At 39.6% G+C, this 21570-nt stretch overlaps 1 protein-coding gene and 1 long non-coding RNA gene across 2 annotated transcripts in view; both read right to left on the bottom strand.

The window, feature by feature from the left end:
- Positions 1 to 262: 262 nt before the first annotated feature.
- Positions 263 to 2354, bottom strand: LOC139469807 (uncharacterized). The gene is made up of 2 exons (XR_011653744.1): positions 2241 to 2354; positions 263 to 1865 (listed from the first exon to the last, which is right to left on the bottom strand). It is a non-coding gene; the product is annotated as an uncharacterized lncRNA (long non-coding RNA).
- A 17-nt stretch (positions 2355 to 2371) lies between these two features.
- Positions 2372 to 21570, bottom strand: part of LOC139469806 (heparan-alpha-glucosaminide N-acetyltransferase-like) — a 28555-nt gene continuing 9356 nt past the window's right edge. Inside the window, exons 7-16 of the mRNA XM_071252102.1 lie at positions 16044 to 16151; positions 15072 to 15226; positions 13583 to 13695; positions 12973 to 13094; positions 12198 to 12324; positions 11142 to 11228; positions 10821 to 10895; positions 10032 to 10102; positions 8302 to 8414; positions 2372 to 5019 (exon numbers count right to left, since the gene is read on the bottom strand). Coding sequence (XP_071108203.1) covers positions 4844 to 5019; positions 8302 to 8414; positions 10032 to 10102; positions 10821 to 10895; positions 11142 to 11228; positions 12198 to 12324; positions 12973 to 13094; positions 13583 to 13695; positions 15072 to 15226; positions 16044 to 16151 — 1147 coding nt within the window. The 3' untranslated portion in view covers positions 2372 to 4843. The remainder of the gene's footprint in view (positions 5020 to 8301; positions 8415 to 10031; positions 10103 to 10820; positions 10896 to 11141; positions 11229 to 12197; positions 12325 to 12972; positions 13095 to 13582; positions 13696 to 15071; positions 15227 to 16043; positions 16152 to 21570) is intronic.

Here is a 21570-nt window from a genome sequence, read left to right as displayed (position 1 = left end):
TCATGAATATTGATTCATTATTTTTTTAAAATATTATTATTATTATTATTATTATTATATAGCAACATGCATAGCGGTGAGAGTTTGTGTTTCCTAATACTAAGGCTAATGACGTTTTCATAATGCTTGCCAACTGAGCAACAATGCCACAGTTTAACACTCCCCACAGAGTGCCTGGAGTGTTGAAAATCAAGCTGCCAGTGCACTATTTATAAAGTTACCACAGTTACCTGTGATCTAGGAAAAACAACACACACACATAGCATAGTCATGATTTATATAGCACTTCTCATGCATCTATTTACAGCTTCAAACATATATAAAAAAGAACAGTAAGAAGACTTGACCATATTAATATGAAATACTGCAATGAAAACATTTACAAGTCGTCTAATGTTTCCACAAACTCATAAAGAAACTTTGGCACATACACAGACATAACATCTCCCTTAAAAGTATTTCAAAGCGGTTCTCAAATAGTTCCACAATGCATAAAAAGTGATGACCATTTCGTCAGCAGCTACATCTAATTTCTCATCAGTTCTTGACAGTACTAGACCCGTGAAGATCCGGGGTAGCTATAGATTAGGTCATCAGCAACCCATTCTTGCCGTAAAAGGTGACTGCTTGTCGAAAGAGGCGACTAACGGGATCGGGTGGTCAGGCTTGCTGACTTGGTTGAAGTATGTCATCGATCCCGTTTGCGTGGATCGATGCTCATATCAATCACTTGATTGTCTGGTCCAGACTTGATTATTTACAGATCGCCGTCATATAGCTGGAATATTGCTGAGTGCGGCGTAAAACAACAAACCAACCAACCTTATAGTACTATATATGTGGTCCAATTCATGAATACTTTTTCTTTTTGGCTTCTGAATTGTAAAACAATATTGGACTGTAACCATTATGTTAGGCATGTGTGTTATCATCTGCAGCTTGACTGGTCAGTTTATCTTGTGTAAGATGTTGGTGTAAGAAGTGAATAACCAATCAATGGATTAGGTGTTAGTTTGGTGAAGTACCACATTATTCTTGTATTATCGAGTCACATCAGCATCACAAACAGGGTGCAGGTGGGGACTGGTGTGAGGCTGACACACCAAGCATAAGAACAGGGTAGAATCTGAGACAAGTGATCAGTTGATCAGTTAATCCTAGCTGCCATAAATTTCAACTCTGCTGTGCCTGTCTACTCGTTCACCCTTGCTCCCTACCAATCTACCCGTCAACCCTTGCCCCCATCAATCTACTCGTTCACCCTTGCCCCTACCAATTTACCTGTCCACCCTTGCCACCCATCAATCTACCCGTCCACCCTTGCCCCAATCAATCTACTCGTCCAACCTTGCTCCCTACCAATCTACCCGTCCACCCTTGCCCCCATCAATCTACCCGTCAACCCTTGCCCCCATCAATCTACTCGTTCACCCTTGCTCCCCACCAATTTACCTGTCCACCCTTGCCACCCATCAATCTAGTCGTCAAACCTTGCTCCCTACCAATCTACCCGTCCACCCTTTTCCCTTCCAATCTACTAGTCCACCCTAGCTCCCCATCAATCTACTCATCCACCCTTGCTCCCCATCAATCTACCCGTCCACCCTTGCACCCCCTCAAGCTACTCGTCCACCCTTGCACCCCCTCAATCTACTCGTCCATCCTAGTTCCCCACCAATCTACTCATCCATTATATTTCCCCATCAATCTACTTGTCCATCCTAGCTCCCCATCAATCTACTCGTCCACCCTAGTTCCCCACCAATCTACCTGTCCATCTTAGTTCCCCATCAATCTACTCATCCATTATATTTCCCCATCAATCTACTCGTCCACCCTAGTTCCCCACCAATCTACCTGTCCATCTTAGTTCCCCACCAATCTACCTGTCCATCTTAGTTCCCCACCAATCTACCTGTCCATCTTAGTTCCCCACCAATCTACTTGTCCACCCTTGCTCCCCATCAATCTACCCGCCACCCTTGCTCCCCATCAATCTACTTGTCCACCCTTGCTCCCCACCAATTTACTTGTCCACCCTTGCTACCCATCAATCTACTCGCCACCCTTGCTCCCCATCAATCTACTTGTCCACCCTTGCTCCCCATCAATCTACTTGTCCACCCTTGCTCCCCACCAATCTACACATCCACCCTTGCTCCCCATCAATCTACTCGTCCACCCTTGCTCCCCATCAATCTACACATCCACCCTTGCACCCCATCAATCTACACATCCACCCTTGCTCCCCATCAATCTACTCGCCACCCTTGCTCCCCATCAATCTACTTGTCCACCCTTGCTCCCCATCAATCTACTTGTCCACCCTTGCTCCCCACCAATCTACACATCCACCCTTGCACCCCCTCAATCTACTCGTCCATCCTAGTTCCCCACCAATCTACACATCCACCCTTGCACCCCATCAATCTACACATCCACCCTTGCTCCCCATCAATCTACTCGTCCACCCTTGCTCCCCGTCAATCTACACATCCACCCTTGCACCCCATCAATCTACACATCCACCCTTGCACCCCCTCAATCTACTCGTCCATCCTAGTTCCCCACCAATCTACTCATCCATTATATTTCCCCATCAATCTACTCGTCCACCCTAGTTCCCCACCAATCTACCTGTACATCTTAGTTCCCCACCAATCTACTTGTCCACCCTTGCTCCCCATCAATCTACTTGTCCACCCTTGCTCCCCATCAATCTACTCGTCCACCCTTGCTCCCCATCAATCTACTCGTCCACCCTTGCTCCCCATCAATCTACTCGTCCATCCTCGGTCCCCACCAATCTACTTGTCCATCCTAGTAAATACACCCTCCCTTGCATCATTAAATGTGTAATATCATGACGGCTATTACACATCCCTACTTCCCCCCAGTGATAACTGAGGGAACATCAAAATTGGGAACTCTAAAAAAACAATACTAAGGAAGCATGACATCAAATAAAACAAAATAGCTGTCCCTTTATCCAAATATTAATATACAATTATCTTGGATATAATTTTTGACGTGGCATGATGCTTGACAACATGGAATACACAGCTTATGTCAACATGACAAACAGGGCAATGGGGTAGCCTACTGGTTAAGGTGTTGGCTTGTTACGCCGAATGCCTGGGTTCGATTCCCGACAAGGGTATTCTGTGTGAGGCCCATGTCTGGCATCACTCGCCATGATATTGCTGAAATATTGCTAAAAGCGACAAAAAATCATGCTCACTCACTCAACATGTTCCCTAATAAACGTGATGCGGTTGATCTATTGACAAGGTGGAAGATTTATGTGTAAACAAAATATACCAATATTGTTGATAACATTGCTCAAGTAAACAAACTACAGCAATTTCTTCAAAGCTCTCACAGACAAAAGAATATCCTAATGATCCCTTATATTTAAGACATTATTTATAACATAAAAGATTTTGGTAAAATTTCATTCATTCAAGTTTAGAGAAGAAGAGTTTATGATTAGGTACAGTCATTCTGTCCTGAAGAATCTCAAGGGTGGTAGACTGCAAAACAATCTCAACAATCCCAACAATGCCAACAAAGCATATAAAGAAACAGACATCTATAAACGAAAAGACAAGATACCGGCATTTGCCCAACACAACAACACTAATCAAGTCTCACATTGGATGTATCTCTAAGTACAAGAGTCTTGCTTGGCAGGTATTATCATGATTATTATGAAAACGGAATTACAAACCCCATGTGAACTACACAACAGTAAAATGCCCTTAATATACACATATTTCATATTGGTGAATGATGATTACAAATGTGATAAGAAATTTCAGTTTCATGTGAACAGGATTTTGTGAAAGAGGTGATCTAGTATCACTCATGCAATGTGCTAAATGATATAAATAATTCTGAATCAAACCTAATATTGTTAAACTTCTTCAATAAAACAAAATATGTTGTCCCTCACATAAGCAATAAATAAGCATGTGTTCACAAATAAAATATTTACGACCAAATAAAATGTATATCGGTTATCATTAACCTTAAACACTATGTACAGACAATGCAAATCTCCCTCTGCATCTGTCACTTTGATTCTGAAATATGTTAAAGGGGATGTTCTCCATGATGACTCGGAGACATGACAGGTCCAAGAAGCAGGCAGTCCAAGCCAAGGCAGTGGAAACATGGCTCATGTCTACTTCATTGCATGTACATTTCACGTCCATTTCCATCTTGTCGAGTCAAGTGTATTTTGATGTAGATGAGTCTTCACTCTTGCCTTGGGAAGATGGTCCATTTTACTTGCACTTGCATCCATTTCACGTCCATTTCCATCTTGTCGAGTCAAGAGTGTCAAAGGGCAAGGGTGAAAACTAGATTTTTATAAATAGACGAGTAGTCACTCTTGCCTTGGGAAGATGGTCCATTTCACTTGCATTTACACCCATTTCCATCTTCTTACGGCAAGAGTGTTAAAGGTAAGAGTGAAAACTAGACTTTGATATAGATTAAATGGCACTCTAGCGTCAGGAAGATGGTCCAATTCATGTCCATTTCACTTGCATTTACGTCCATTTCCATCTCTTGAGGCAAAAGTTTCAAACGGCAAGGGTGAAAACTAGACTTTGATATAGATTAATCGGCACTCTAGCGTCAGGAAGATGGTCCAATTCATGTCCATTTCACTTGCATTTACGTCCATTTCCATCTCTTGAGGCAAAAGTTTCAAACGGCAAGGGTGAAAACTAGACTATGATATAGATTAATCGGCACTCTAGCGTCAGGAAGATGGTCCAATTCATGTCCATTTCACTTCACTTCAAGTCCATTTCCTGTACATTACGACACCTGATCAGATGGTGACAATGATGTCCTTGACATAGAGGTACAGGGAGACAAGGAACCAGAAGAATGTCCCCCAGGCGGACATGGCGAGCTGTGCTGCGTGAGTGTGAACTACGGGGAAGTGTACCGGGCTGCGGTTAGCAAACACTTCATGGCCGACATATATAAGAATGGGGTTCAGTCCTGGAACAAATGTAATTGTACATATTAATACTCAATTTGTGATGACAAATAAGGTTAAAAAAAATTAAAGTTCCATATCTAAACAAAATAGTTTCTCAGAACATCCGTTACTGAACACAAGTCCTGTTATGATGGCTGTCCCAGAGCGTAATATATGTACTCACTTGGTATTAATCGCAACTGGGAATAACATGACTAACAATCCTTGTACGCATGAAACCTCCTCACCACTAGAATGTATACTACTCAAAAGAAGTTAAAGATCACCCAATGTTCTCATGCAGGGATGAGAATGGATATTTTCCTTTTCAGCTGAAACATCCTTGCAATGGAGCATTGTCCATGATTTGGGGGTTTTTATGGGGGAAGCCATCAGATTTTAACAAAAATTTGCGGATCTGTGGAATATTCTCATCCCTGCTCATGCTATGACAGATGACTATAGTCATATGAAAAAATCGGTCATTCCTTAATTTCTTTTGAGTAGTGTATATATAAACATTATAGTACAAGAACAAATCTTAAATTAAGTGAAATGGTGAGAGAATGTTAGCATGTTAGTAATTATTAGTGGTGATTAGTGATAATATGCACAGGCTATGAAACAAATCTATAATGATATTGACTTGAAGAAAAAAACATAGAAGCAAAGGATATGATGCAGAACATTGTAGTGAATTATTATCTCAAAATGTAAAAATACAGAAAGACACCAAAAAATTCCAATTTAAAAATACTTTTTTTTGTCAAGAAGACGAACTGAAATCAAAAGCAGTACCTTCACCATGACAACACACAAACTCCACACACTGTTATACAGCGATGTAGAGCTTCATAACATGCAGTCTGTATGTGACAAAGCACCAGACAGCGGGTCCCCAAAGGTCCATGAACAATGCCCAACTATGGCTGCCCGGCACGGCCACCGTGACGGGGAAACACGTGGAAAACGACTCATGGCACACGTAATAGAAAATGGAATTCATGCCTGGTAAACAACAGAAAAAGCATCTACTGACAGATCTAGAAATAATCAACATATTGTCAAAATGATTTAAGATTCTGTTCAATATTCTCAAATATATGTGTTTACTTCTACCTATTTTGACATTGATGTCATGAAAACCTGAGAGTCGTGTTTAAGTTATAGTCTGCTGGAACAAAATAAGGGAAAGGCTTTGAAGAAAAGCATATAGGCCCTATTTTGTACGACATTTTGTGCACCTTATCTCTCCGGCTCCCTTCCCCTATTATAAATTACCAATCCGTAACAGTCATGTTTAAGCTGTATACTGTTGGAACAAAATAAGGGAACGGCTTTGAAGAAAAGCAAAGAGGCCCTATTTTGTATGACATTTTGTGCACCTTATCTCTACGGCTCCCCTTCCCCCATTGTAAATAACCAGTCCCTAACTTCAGCCCACTTTGTCTGCTAACTCAACTGTCAGATGTATGTACTCCTACCAGGTACCAATGACAAGAAAAACTAGGTTCTTGCAAGTCTCACACATGGTAATAACTGACATATCCAACCTGGACTTGGAGTGAGACAGAGGTGCACACTCCCCCTTTAACTCTCTGTACAGGACATCGCTAAGACATACTTCATTATCCCAGCAAGATAAAAAGATTTACAAATGTCCTTCATCCCAGAACATGGGTAATGATGTTATCTAGCTAGACTGAGGGGCATGCTTGATATAGATTTACAGATTAGGCCACACATTTTTAATTTTTCGTTTCACAGGCATGCTGCCCCTATTGAAAAGTAGCCAGTTTAAGAAATAAATTAAACATAAAAATTATTATTTTTATTATGTGTCCCACTAGTAATATAGACCCCCTTATACAATATAACATGTTATATATAAATTCTGTGTCTACATTGCTCTAAGTGATTCAAGAGGCCACCTGCAGTTTTAACTCCATGGCAAAATGACTTTCACATAAATAAATAAATGATTGACATTTATTTTTATTTTTATTTAGACCGAACTTGGGTGGAAAAGCTGGAATAAATCATTGAAACATAAAATTAAAAAAAGTGTGGCTTTGCGTTGACTGTCAGTAATGTCATGAATTATTTCTGGATCTGTGTCATCAAACTACAACAAAAGTTAGTAAAAGTGAGTGAGTGAGTGAGTGAGTGAGTTAGTGAGTGATTATTATGCAACAGTCAATGATATAATACAGCTACATAATAAAAACATGTCAATGATCCAATCTGGATGGACAAACCAGTGGTTGACAGCATAAGCAAGGATCCATATCAATGGTCCATATTAATGGTGTAGCATCACACACATTGGCCACAGCCAGGCCACACATCACACTGAGTGGATTACCATCAGATGGCTCTGCTGACAAGCTTGAGGCAATGGGGACCTGCCCCGATACCCCCAACAGGGAGAGACGGTAGGAATTCAAAGTGAAAACATACAGAAGTGAATATATGCTACAGTGCATGATGAATACACTATAGATGCAAAGACATAGGAGCCCCGCAAACCACAAGCATCATCTACATGGATAAGTTGGGTAAAAAGCATTATTTTGACAAAAAATGGGATATTTCATTTTCTGAAATTGGGATGTCAATGATGGCACCACGACATGATTCAAGTTCACGAGAATACTTTGTTCAGGTGAGCTATAAATTTATGTTTTAAATGGCATAGATACGAATAAAACAGTATTTCAAGACACTTTAAACATCATCTTCTATGCCTTTCATTTAACATCTGTTGACTAAGACTATCCACCTGACTAGCAACACCTCAGCCATAAAACTTCATCGTTTCCAAGCCACCAGCCCATCACCACCATCGAGCACAACAACTGGAACACGCTTCTACAATCTATCAGCCAGCATCGTGTCAATGGGTTGTCGACACTTTCAGTCGATTGAGACATGGATGGTTTAAACCAAAGTCTTACATAAGTGATTCCAATTGATAGATCATTACTTCAAAAATCCAATGAAAAAGAGTCTAGTTTCCCCAAATCACAGCGGTACAAATGCAATACATTCCAAGCTTCACCACAGGTATGATAGTCTAAGCATTGCAATTCCTTTGTGAAATGGGCCAGGATGCCCTTGTACAAAGCGATCTTAGCGCTAAGGTGATCGTAACTCCCATACCTTAACATAGATTTACGCCAGTCGTAGCGCTAAGGTTGTTTTCAACAACGGCACCCAGGATTTTCCAACAATGATGGCTACAACAACAGCTACTACTACAAAGCACCAGGTAGCTCTCCATCTCCCGACAAGCATCTCACCTGGGTAGCAGAATGGTGCTCCACTCCACACCTTCCACACATCAATCAGCAGGTAGCACAGCGTGAACAGGAAGAAGGCAAGACTTGACAGCGCCAGCACAAACGACAAAGACCTGGAAATAGTTTTGTACAATAAGATTTTGTTTTTGTTGTTTAACGCCACACTTAGCAATATTCCAGCTCTTTGTTTGGAAAAGACAATCCAGTGATTGACATCATGAGCATGAATGAACACAGATAGGACATGATGACATGCATCAACTAAGCCTGAGACAATCCAGTGATTAATGTAATGAGCATCGATCCACGCAATTGGGATCGATGACATGCATCAACAAAGTCAGCGAGCCTGACCACCCGATCCCATATGTCGCCTCTTATGACAAGTGTGGTTGCTGATGACCAATTCTAACCTGGATCTGTACAAACTGTACGGGTTTGTACAATAAGACAGGTAACTAAGGAGAGCAAACATCTGGCAGTAATGGAACTTACTGTGATGGTTAGTAGCTTCAATACAAACAAGTATCTGAATATAAAGTTATATAAATCTTTATTTCACTCCACTCAAAAGTGTTGAAGGTGTCAGTTACTCAGAAATGTTAAGGGGAGATAACTCTTGTGACAATTTTGTCATTTATTACAGTCAGTTTTGTTTACCATACTTTTGCCAGCGATAGTATCATGTCTGTGTTGGCCACACAGTGGCCTGCTCATCTTTTCAAGGCAAGGGTGTTAACTGACTACAAAAGTCCAATTCCCATCCTTGCCGAACTCTGCTTGAATTTCCAGACTCGATTGTAGAGCTACCAGAGTCATGTCCCTTCTATGTCCCTCCCATTGACCAATTAGATTCCACCTCTCAAACTAGTTGCATTTGCTTCCAACAAAATGGCGGCACCCTGTCAAGACATTCTTAGCGATAATCACGATCTATGTCGTTTCAAAACGGGTCTTACCTCGTGAAGTGCATCAAATCATTTGAGCACCTTGATTAAAAGCATGAAAAGATTTGAAAAATATCTGTTGATGCCCAATAACCAGTACACATGCTTTGCAAATGCTGCAGTTGACTGAAATCTGAAATCCATGTTGTTTACGAACAGCATGTCTAGTTCGTTGCATGATTTTGATTGGTCTATGGACTCGTTAGTCCAGCCAAACTGTAACACACGAATTCAGCCTATTTCGGCAAGGATCGAAACTGGATTTTAGAGTCAGTTAACTTCCTTATCTCATGATGATGTGGCCTGCTGGAACAGATCGAAAACTGGGACATATTCATCCAATTACTGTATTTGACGTAATAAGCACCCAGGGTGCTCTCAAAATTAGAAATAGGGGGCTCTTATTAGAATATTATTTTGGTGATAAAAGGAGAGTTTAAAGATACATTTCGTGGTTTATGCTGACAGCCTGAAATGTTTATATACGACAGATATATTTTACCTGAATGTAATTGCCCATAATTAAGGGTGCATATAACGCACGAGTGAGTATTATACGCGAATAAATAAATCTTGTGTACATTGATCAATCGAAAGGGGTGCCAATTGGGATTTTTTCACTAGCCAACATCTTAGCAAATGTCGCTGTGGGCGCTTATTAGAGCGGGGCGCATATTACGTTGTATACGGTAACTAATATTTTGTTTCTTTGTAACTTCATATCATCGTACAACAGCATCATGTCAATGTTGCCATGAAGCTATATCATACATGGTGACTCACCATAGATTCTTGCATATAGGGATAAAACCATCATTTTTGGATGCTTTACTTAAAATGGCAGCAATGGCTCCCTGCAACAAAGTGAAACAAGGGTCATCAGGAGACGACATATCCCCCGGCCTGGTGCAATTCAGAAATGGAGTTCGGCTACTTATACCCCACGTTTGGTTCATTGCCATTGGATGCCTTCACTTCAGAGAAGAAAAATATAATTCTGTTCTGTATTTTTTAACATCCAAAATCTTTAAAAGGCACAAGTTTACCACTAGATCTGCATAGAAAGTTTCAACAAGATATATTCTACGGTTAAAATCATGTAGAAATAAATAACCTTGAAACACTAACAAACTAAATTTGTTCATTGGTATTATCAATCCAATGTTTCAAATTGTTTAACATTTACTTATCTTTTCTTTTTTTCATATTGTTTCTAAAATGAAGTACCTGTCATATAAAATGGCCTTCTGCCTAGGGTAGCAGAAAGCCCATGACACATATCACAGCTTATCAGTCCATGAAAATAAGGTAATGGATTTTGGAATTTGCATCTATATATAGAATTTTGCAATTAGTAAAAGTAAATCGAACACTTAATCTGTTTTTATGTTCTCTCAACTCCATAAAGTATCAATTCTGCACAAAATGTCATATTATAAACATGAACACACTGGTCTATTCACACTGGACGCTTCATCCCAAAATTAACATTTACTTTTATAACGATTCCGTAACACTTTCTTTAAGGTGTAATAGTATCTGATTTACTATCAGAAGAACAAAACAACTTACCAATATTATGCACCAAATGAGAAATCTTTTACATCTTTGCACCCAGTCTTTTTGTTGAAGCAAAATCTTTCCAGCCTGAAATTATTCACAACTTGTACCATATCCATGGAATCAATATGTTCAAAATGTCCATATCATTATTGTCTTGATCATGTATTATTGCCATCATCATTATTATTATCAGTATAACTAATTAAAAGTAAACACAAGTACAACTAATATATTATCTGGACCAAACATGAACGTCATAATTGTTTGCTACAAATTTTCGGAGAAAACGGTAAGTGAACTGTCAGATGATGCATGGGCTGCAATCCGTACCTGGAGTCCCAGGAAACACAAGAAACAGGAGGTCAGGGTCCCGAGCAGCCCTTCTGGGTCATAGGGCACAGAGGTCTTGTAGATCGCCTGCAAACATCAGGAGTGATACCGAGTCAGAGGCTTTACAAGGTTCATACAGATATGAAACACTACAAGTCAAGGCATTCAACTGACATTTGTCAAGGTTTGTTTGGTTGGTTCCAGCATATAATAGATTAAGCGTAAGACCTAAAAAGCAAATATAATAAATTAAGTCTGTCATTAATATCAATACTTATATTAATAAATATATGTCCCTTGGTACAAATTCAAGGCTTTCCTAGCTGTTTTGGTGACTTCAAGACTTTTAAAAGTTGAGAATAAAAATTAAGGCTGTTCAAAAAGGACTTAAAAATGCAAAGGCCTTTTCAAGCCTGAGTGAACCTTGCTTTACATTGTAGTCATTAATACTACACTGATACACAGTGGCCTATAAGAAACCAAGTCTGGACCAGACAAGCCAGTTGCTGTTTGCATGTTGTCATATAGAGAGTATGGTGTAACTGATTTTAGCAATATTCTAGCAACATCACGGTAGGGGACACCAGACATTGGCCAGACAATCCTGTGTTTGTTTGTTTGTTTGTTTGTTTGTTTATTTGTTTGTTTGTTGCTTAACACAGCAGTATTCCAGTTATATGACAGCAGTCTGTAAATAATCAAGTCTGGACCAGACAATCCTGTGATTGACATCATGAGCATCTATCCATGCAATTGGGATACAATGACATGTATCAACCAAGTCAGCGAGCCTGACCACCTGTTCCTGTTAGTTGCCTCTTACGACAAGCATAGTTGCCTTTTACGGGAAGAATGGGTTGCTGAAGACCTATTCTATCCTTTGACCTGAGCATGGATTTACGTAACTCAGATACAACTCATGCTTACACGTGTACCAAACACTGTCACACTTCTTGCTGAATCTGCTTTCAAAGCCTTCTTAAACAGACCAATGAACGAAGTGTCTATCTATTGACCAGAACGTGCGCAAATGCATTCAACTTGACAAGTGGTTACCTTTGCAGTAGGGTTGCCATATATATGGGAATTCCCGAAAATGACTCTGTCGATGTAGCCAGCTGCGCCTCCTGTGCAGTTTTCATACTTTCCTCCTTCATGTAACCCACCTGGGCCCAGGTAGCCCCTGAAACACATGTCCCCTTAATACAATACCCCAACATAGAACTGGCAGATGGGTGCTACTAAATACAAATTCACACACAGCTGGGTTGATGGATGGGTTGACTGGAAGCTGTATAAACCAATACAAAGGACACAATCACGCAACTCACTTTGGACATCCAGGTACAGGCAGGGCAAAGGTGATGGCCAGCCACACAGTCACCATGACGAGGTGTAGGATGGGTTGACTGGATGCTGCACTAACCAATACAAAGGACACAATCACGCAACTCACTTTGGTCATCCAGGTACAGGCAGGGCAAAGGTGATGGCCAGCCACACAGTCACCATGACGAGGTGTAGGATGGGTTGACTGGATGCTGCACTAACCATTACAAAGGACACAATCACCCAACTCACTTTGGACATCCAGGTACAGGCAGGGCGAAGGTGATGGCCAGCCACACAGTCACCATGACGAGGTGTAGGATGGGTTGACTGGATGCTGCACTAACCATTACAAAGGACACAATCACGCAACTCACTTTGGACATCTAGGTACAGGCAGAGCAAAGGTGATGGCCAGCCACACAGTCATCATGACGAGGTGTAGGATGGGTTGACTGGATGCTGCACTAACCAATACAAAGGAAACAATCACCCAACTCACTTTGGACATCCAGGTACAGGCAGGGCAAAGGTGATGGCCAGCCACACAGTCACCATGACGAGGTGTAAGATCCACTCTGGCCAGTAGTCCAGGACGTCCCGCACCGGGGACCACCAGCAGTGCTGCCCAACAAAACAGAGTGAAATTTCCAATTCAGTTGCCATGGCAAGCTTGCTGAAAATCAGATCGTAACTTCTGACCTCTGCTGCTTAATTTTCGTTCATGAATGGGCAGTTCTGAATAAAAACTAATAAAGGCCACACTATTATATTGTTGTGGACATTTATACACCCTCTTGTCTCGAAGCGCCATTGTCACTACAGGCAAAAGGATTTACTCTCAAGGGAATATCTGTGTTCTGAGTGAGTTTTCTTTTGTCGAGGTGGAATCTTGAGGCAAATAAGGTTGAATCATTTTAGAAATCACAGTAAAAAACTGATCGTCATGTTGTTAATAACTGCTGGGATTATATGCACAACAATTCAGTTTCACACACTATTTGTGGTCGACGGATAAGTTACAGAACAAATACTGCTTTACATATTTTCATTTTTTTTAGGTTGGTAGATCTTTTCATTAATTCTTTTTAAAAAGTCTAAAAAAGGTTTACCTGATGTTCATCTGTTGTTTTTGCAAAAAACATATGTATTGTTGCAACTATGAGGTAGGTGCCAGCAAACCGTTGTAGCACCCCAGGTATTCTGATTTCCTCGATCTCCACACCTGGCACAACAAACACTCAATACCATCAGGCACGGGAACACAGTACCATCCTGGCTTGATTAAAGCGATATTATATTGACATGGATATTGTGAAATATTTGTCTTATCCTAAAACAAGCATGAAATACTCATATCCCCTGCCATCATGACATGTCATGTTGTGTGCAAGGCATCAGCCCCAAAGTCTGAGTTGTTGCTATGGAAACTCGAAACATAGACCAATCTATTTGCCAAAATTGGTGTAGAAATATTGTATGGTCTTCTTCCAGAAAGGAGCACTACCACCATTTTCAGTCTAAGTCAAAGCCATTGCTATAGAAACTCAAAAAACATTTTTTTCAAAATCCCAAACTATCGAAAGACACCAGTTTACTACTAGACCTATCTATGTGCCAAGTTTGGTGTAGAAATATTGTACGGTTTCCAAAGTCTGCTCCGGAAAGCAGCACTACCACCATTTTCAGCCTAGGTCAAAGTCTTTGCAATTGAAACTTGAAACATAATTTTTTATCTATGTGCCAAGTTTGGTGAAGAAATATAGTAGAGTTTTCAGGAAGGATGGACAGACAGCACCCATTCCCAGCACCCCACTTCATGGTGGGGAATAGTAACTATTGTTTGTAATTCTTCACACTGGAGTAGGCCTAAGTTGTAATAGTTGTACACAATTCTACATTGGCACTCATCATTGTCCAAACGTCATGGGTTTGTAGACACTGAATACACGATATGTAGCTCCACCAGATTCAAAAGAAATCCCATGATGGGACTCATTTGAATATATGGGGTATGAAACCGTGTTCACGAATAATTCACTTGAATAAATAATGTATGTGAATGCAGGTGGCTCCTTGTACTAATCCAGACTTCTGCTGGTACGAGGGATGGTCCAAAAGGTCTAAGCCTAACAAACAAAACCAACAATTTTGAAAGTGTTTTTAATACTATTTTTCAACATAATCTCCCTGCTTTTCAATACACTTCTTATATCGATATCGAAGGTTTTCAATTCCAGTTTGGGAAAAGTTTTCTGATACCACCCTGAAAAACCCATTCACTGTAGCTTTGAGGTCATCGTTGTCGCACTCAGCAATATTTCAGCTATTTGATGGCGGTCTGTAAATAATCAAGTCTGGACCAGACAATCCAGTGACTGATATCATGAGCATCAATCACACAAATGGGATACAAGGACATGCATCAACCAAGTCAGCGAGCCTGACCACCCATTTCCGTTAGTCGCCTCTTACGACAAGCATAGTCGCCTCTTTCGACAATTATGGGGTTGCTGAAGACCTCTTCCAGCCCGAATCTTCACGGGTTATATACAGGACAAAGAAATATTAGATGATCCCATTACTTGAAAACCAACTCACCTCCTGGTGTGCCTTCAGTATTTACGACAAGTCCCAGCAGAAACAAGATGGCTGACCTCTTTAAGATTTTCCAGAACATCAGTGTCTTAGGTGTTGACCGCTTCAACTGACTACTGAAGCTGAAGACCATCGATGTCCCCATGATCCACACAAACCTGGAAAGATGATGTGAGGATATCATTACTGGACACTAACACTGGAATTCAGTTCATCAAATTAACATTCTTTCATTGCTTTCTCTTCAACTTTTCATTATGGTCCACCATGTATTTATTAAGCTTGTCAAAAAGTTATTTGTCTGTCATGCTGCAATGAGGTCCACATGGGCATGTTTGGTATTGAATTATGCATTGTGGATGTAAATATTCAAATATCTAAGACAAATCGGTAATTAGATGAATTATATAGTCCGTCTTACAGAACCTGATACAAATATATCAAATACAGCCCATGCAAGTCTAAAATTTGGGCAAGTCTTGATTACTGCAGTATATGAAGAGAGTCTCTGGGTTCCTTTTATTATATTTTTATTAAGATAATTGAACAACTGTTTTTTTCTGAATGATATGTTCATTTAGAGATTAGATGTTAGTCTTATGGATTATATGAAGATACACAGCCCACAGACAAAATGCAAATCTGATCTTTAAGTTTTAAAATCACCAAATAGAGTGAGTGAGTATGGTTTTCCGCCGCTTTTAGCAATATTCCAGTAATATCACGGAGGGGGACACTCATGTCGGGAATCGAACCCAGGTCTTCGGCGTGACTAGCGAACGCTTTAACCACTAGGCTACACGACCGCCCCTAAAATCACCAAAATATCACTGTTTAACTCTATACTAGATGAGAAACATGTATGCAAGGTGACAAAGAGATTCCATTCAATAATAACCAGGATATCAATGTTCATTTATTACAAAACGCTCACATATCTTCAAGTACACTTCAAGCTTAACTAGACACACATACCACGGAAAGACCAGATCAGCCACAGTAATACCGTTCCAGTCAGAATGGTCAAAGAACCAGTACCCTCCCCCGCCATAGTTGACAAAGTTCATCACCACTAAGCTCATTCTAGACATTAAAAAGCAGTCAGGCAGTTAGTAGAGAAGGTGCGCTGGCGTGTGTCTGCATCTGTGACGTCAAAGATGGGGACTGGGTCAGTATGGCTTCAGGCTTGACAATTGCATGGATTCATCTCGGATTTCCACATAGTATCCTTGGCAGTCTCATTTGGAAACAATTGGGATGTTGTTCAAAATCAGACATTTTTTTATGTCCTTATTTCCATAAATTCTGAGGAATTGGGAACATTTAAATTCAAATTGTGAATTTTTACTGTAATTTGGTGCAGACTAGAGGCTGAATATCGACCTCGGCGCAGGTCGAGATAAATCCATGCATTGTCCTCATCAGTGATGTCAGAGATGGAGACAGTGCGTCAGTTTGGCTACTGAGGCTTGACCGTTGTGTGACCTCACAGAAAATATCGCACATTTGACCAAATGATCTGCTCCAAAATTGTTAATAAAGAATTCATGGACATAATGTATCATGTTAGATCATGTGTTAGACCAACTATTTGCTTAGGTCTGATGAGTGAGTTGGGTTTATTGTCTATTCCAGAGGGAAATCGAAACACTGATCTTCCAAAGCCCTATCCACGAGACCACAGATCTCAGGTATGCCCTTTGCAGAGATGCCAACCCTTATTGAAGCTTTTGAGTACTGTAATCAGTGGGGTAAAAAAGGGTAATTTCATGTGAAAAAGAGTAATGTTGAGAGTACCATACCATGATGCTGGTATTCGCTTCGACATTTTTGTCAGACCTATACTTACGTGAAGCATAGGTACAGCATCAGAATTCCCCATGTTAAAGTTTTCGAGATTGCATGATTAGAAATCACGTTCGGACTGCCACTTTCATAATCTGGTAAGCGACGCACTGATTGGTCGGATGAAAGGTCGTTCTGACGTGACCCCTAATGGGATGTCTTCAGATCGTTGTTTAGCGGTAGTTTTGTATGCTACATATTTAAGTAAGGTCACACACGGCCAGCGTGGCAGTTCTGGGGGAACATACCAAGGGAAGACTAGATCAGCCAAGTGCAGGCCATTCCATTGAGAGTGTCTGAAGAACCAGTACCTGCCTCCGCCATAGTTGACAAAGTTCATCACAACTAGACTCAGTCTACAACCAGCAAATTCAACAACCGACATTATTCTACTGATACGAACAAGGCTAAATTTATTATCCAAAAAGCATTACATTTGGGACACCAGTTTTCTAAAACTAGAAAGTAGTTTCTTCATCACTTTTACTACAAGAGTTTATAAAAAAATGGTGTCAAGGCACTGTAGCTCACCTGGACATGTAGTCAACAGTTTGTAACATTAACAAAGACAGCCACTAACAAAGGTTGCTGTCAACATTACAATTATTACTATTCAACTATAATCTGCACAACTACTGAGTATTAAGTATTAACAAACATGAAACAAGAAAATCCATTTCCTCAATGTTTCTAAATCTGTAATTTAATATTTTAGAACAGTATTGCAAATCACAACAGTTACATGTAGATTACACAAAGTTTACAATCTCAGCCTTACATAGCTTCTAACATGTATAAAGGTATATGGCATAATATTGTATTGACTGTTTCACACAAAACACAATAAATACCAATGATTTGAAGGAAAATATTATGTCACCACAAGCAGAAACATACATACCAAAGTCAGGTAATTTGAAAGACGTTTTACAAAGCCAAGTTTGAGTTCTGAGAAAATTCTAGAGCAGTTGAATTCAGTTTGAACAGAAATGGTTCGGTGGCCATATTGAAAACCAGAAACCTCTTGAACAAATTCAGGTGTCATCATTGGTTGGAACAGGTATGTGAAGTTTCAGCTTTATTGGTCAAGTGGTTTCTCAGAAAATCATGTTCACAGCAAGAGAATATACATTTTGAGAGAATTTACGAGCATTGTCCAAATTGCAAAGGTCAAATAAAGTTCAAATTCAAAATATTGCGAAAAAAAGGGAAACATAAGTGTTGAGCCCCTATTCTACATACACATATACCAAGTTTCATGACTGGTACAGTCTAAACAGAAATGGATGAGTAATGGCAAGAAGTTTCAATTTTCAGTTTGGTCTATGTGCAGAGGTCAAATTTTAAAAATATTCAAAAACATGCATGTTTAACCCCACTACAAACTACACACATACCAAATTTCATTACAATGTTAACAATAACAACCGCTTTTTTCAATATGGCTGCATCAGCTACCAATTTGAAAATCTGATTCGAACGTCAAGAATATATTCTGGTGTCATCATTGGTTGGAACCTGCATGTGAAGACTTAGCTGGAGTCTGAGGAGAAAATGTATCTTGACGCGACGCCAACAATGATGCCATATAAACAGGCCATGACATGCTCACTTGACTTTCAGGTCAGGTGGGCAGAAGAGGATGTTATCAGTTTAAGTTTGAGGAAACATATTCAAACTAAATAAAAGAATTAATTTGATTTTGCATTTAGCAAGTTTATCATGTTCGTATCTTTCGAATAATACTGGTACAACTATAATCAATAAAGGCCCATTGTCAGTGTCAAGGGAAAATTGCAATTCTAGGATAATTTCCTCATTTGAATTCCCTGTCAGCTAAATAAATCATTTGATATAGCTGGCTCAGACAATTAACAATGACCAGGAACTTGGCAACAGCAGCCATTTTAGGAAAATGTGTTATTCAAGGCTTTGTTCTGGACTTTTCAATATGTTCTGATTCTGTTTGCTCCAAGCATGCACAATGGGCCTTCACTGATAGCTGGAGATACATGCATAATACCAGAGTCAACACGAGGAAGTAGACATGTGCTGGGCCAGCTACACATACCCACAAGATGGGAACAACTACAGTAGAGGACGTAATGTGTATGTGACACGGGTCTCCTGTCTCTCGTACAAGTGGCCACCTAAGAGGGGGTCACTCATATGCGTGACGGTCTGTCAGTGGACCATGGATTTCTGCATGTTGCACAAAAATGTCTCTACAAGTGTTATTTATGAAAATAATAAAGCAAAATTACTTAGAGTTATTGATCATTATACTAGTTATCATATGACATGAAAAAAATGTCATAAGAAAAAATGATAGACGTCAAATTGGGAGAAAAATGTGCAAAAATTTAGCAAAATTTTCTCCTATGTACATATTTTTCAGAAACTTACATGTAGTATTTTCTAAAAGCTTATTCATTGTAGACTTACAAAATATATGAATTATTTCATCTACACCAAAGCACACCCGTTTGCCATCGCGTTGAAACTGCATTGCTGAATGGCCCACAATGTCAATCTGATTCTATTTACTGATGGTAAACATTAATCAATGCAAAACTAGATCTATTGCCATAGATAAGATACACAAATAATCCATGTGGAGAGTGCCTAAGGGACTCTGTCTCAATTCAAATTGAAATTACGGAACAGTCTGAATTTGAAATGACTACACAGAGCTCCAGATAACTTTTGAGCAATTGAGTTTTTACTCAAGGGTTTCTAATTTAATTGGGTTATTACATTTTTCATTGGGTTACCAATATTTTTCACTTATCTATTCATGGCTCTATTGCGTTTTTCCCCAAATGAGTAAACATTTTGAGATTTTAAACAAAATGAAATGTTTTAGATGTATATAACCATGATAACGGTTCTAAATATAGGCTTGACATGGAAAGTAAATTAGCTCGTAATTGTGTTTCGGAAATTAGCTTCGTTGTATGCATGCTGAAGAAGCTTCATTGGGTATTTACGAGTGCTGTTTTTACCCATTTGAGTTTTTCATTTAATGCATGCATTTCTGGGGGGGAGGGGGGGGAGTGGGGTGATTTTAAGCAAATACGCAGCGAATTTGTAGCTCTGACTACAGAGTTATTAATATTATGTAAATGGAAATAATGATGTTTTGAACGCATGTGTTTTCAGATATTCAAATCCAGCCATGTACACTAAATTATGCATGTGTATAAACCAGTGTAACGAACACATGCAAAATCTTGTAAGTCAATTGTCAATATTTGTAATGGAACATATTGTACTGCTTAACCTTATATTACCGGAATGATTCTTAAAACTATCACATGAATTATATTCTTTTTTAACTTTACACACAGTTGTGATTGTTTCTTGAGTGCACACTGATCCAGTGACCTGGGTAATAATAGCGCTGAGTGGTTATCATCATCATCATCATCATCATCATCATCATCATCATAATTATTATTATTATTATTATTATTATTATTATTATTATAATATGGTTTTGGAATGAAAAACAAGTATATAACATAAAAACTAACTTTGTACAGCTTTATTAATAAATAATTTTAAAAAGGAATTTATGAATTTATTTTCTTTAGATATATGCACCATATAAATTTGATCTTTTGTTGACAAAAATTCAGATAATTGGATTTCAGTTCCAGATCTTGTGAGTATGTTTAACAATGAGTGAGAGTTAGAGCTATACACCCATACCAACTGAAACAAACAGAGAATGTTAGTACAGGATAATGTCTGCAAGTGAAGATGCTGAGAGGAGAGAAATATACACCGCCCTGCATGCAATAGACACATGCCACTCACCACGGGAACACAAAATCTGCTAGGTTCAGACCATTCCATATACTGTGCTTAAAGAACCAGTAGTAGCCTGCGCGGTAATTGACAAATATCATTACCAAAATTGACATCCTGCAAGAGAAGGATGAAAGTACATGGTAGACATGTCATGTTGATAGTGTATTGTCTGGACGTTGATGGGGGGTAAAACAGAGAACCAAAAACACAGTTAACCTGTGACGAGATCCTAGAAATTAGTGACATACAGGCAACAAACACTTATGTTTTTATGCAAATTGTGAGGTGAGGTGAAATGGGGTTTAACGTCGCGTCCAAGATTATTGCACTTACATAGCGACGTGCATGTATGTGTGTGTGTTTGTGTGGTTGCTTGTACTAGTTTGGACTAGTCCAATTTATAGTGCTAGCTCACTGAGATACCATGCCACAGTTTAACATGAATACCCCACTCAGACACAGTATACTGACTCTGAGCCGACCAGTCCTTGTTTTAGCCCCTTAATGCCGAGCGCCAGACAGGGTAACAACAAGTACCATCTTTTAACGTCTTTTGGTGTGACGTGGCCGGGGATCGAACCCCGGACCATCCGCTCTCCGGGCGGATGCTTTACCACTAGACCACTAGGGCGGTCAAATTGTGAGAGTAGTGTGTGTTACCGGTAGGGCAGGATATGCTTACCCTGTTTGCGAACACCTGGTGTCATAACTGATTGTCAGCAAGCCATTTTAAAGAACCAGTGTAAAGAACATATGCAAAATCTTGTAAGATTTCTTGCTCAATATGTAAGAAATAAATGATTCTAACGAGAAATCACTTGAATTTTACTCTATTTAAGTT

This window comes from Haliotis cracherodii, unplaced genomic scaffold (assembly GCF_022045235.1).
Source record: "Haliotis cracherodii isolate W230 unplaced genomic scaffold, xgHalCrac1.p SCAF_2, whole genome shotgun sequence".
In the NCBI taxonomy this organism is placed as follows: domain Eukaryota; kingdom Metazoa; phylum Mollusca; class Gastropoda; order Lepetellida; family Haliotidae; genus Haliotis; species Haliotis cracherodii.
This window is presented reverse-complemented; position numbering and strand designations above follow the sequence as displayed.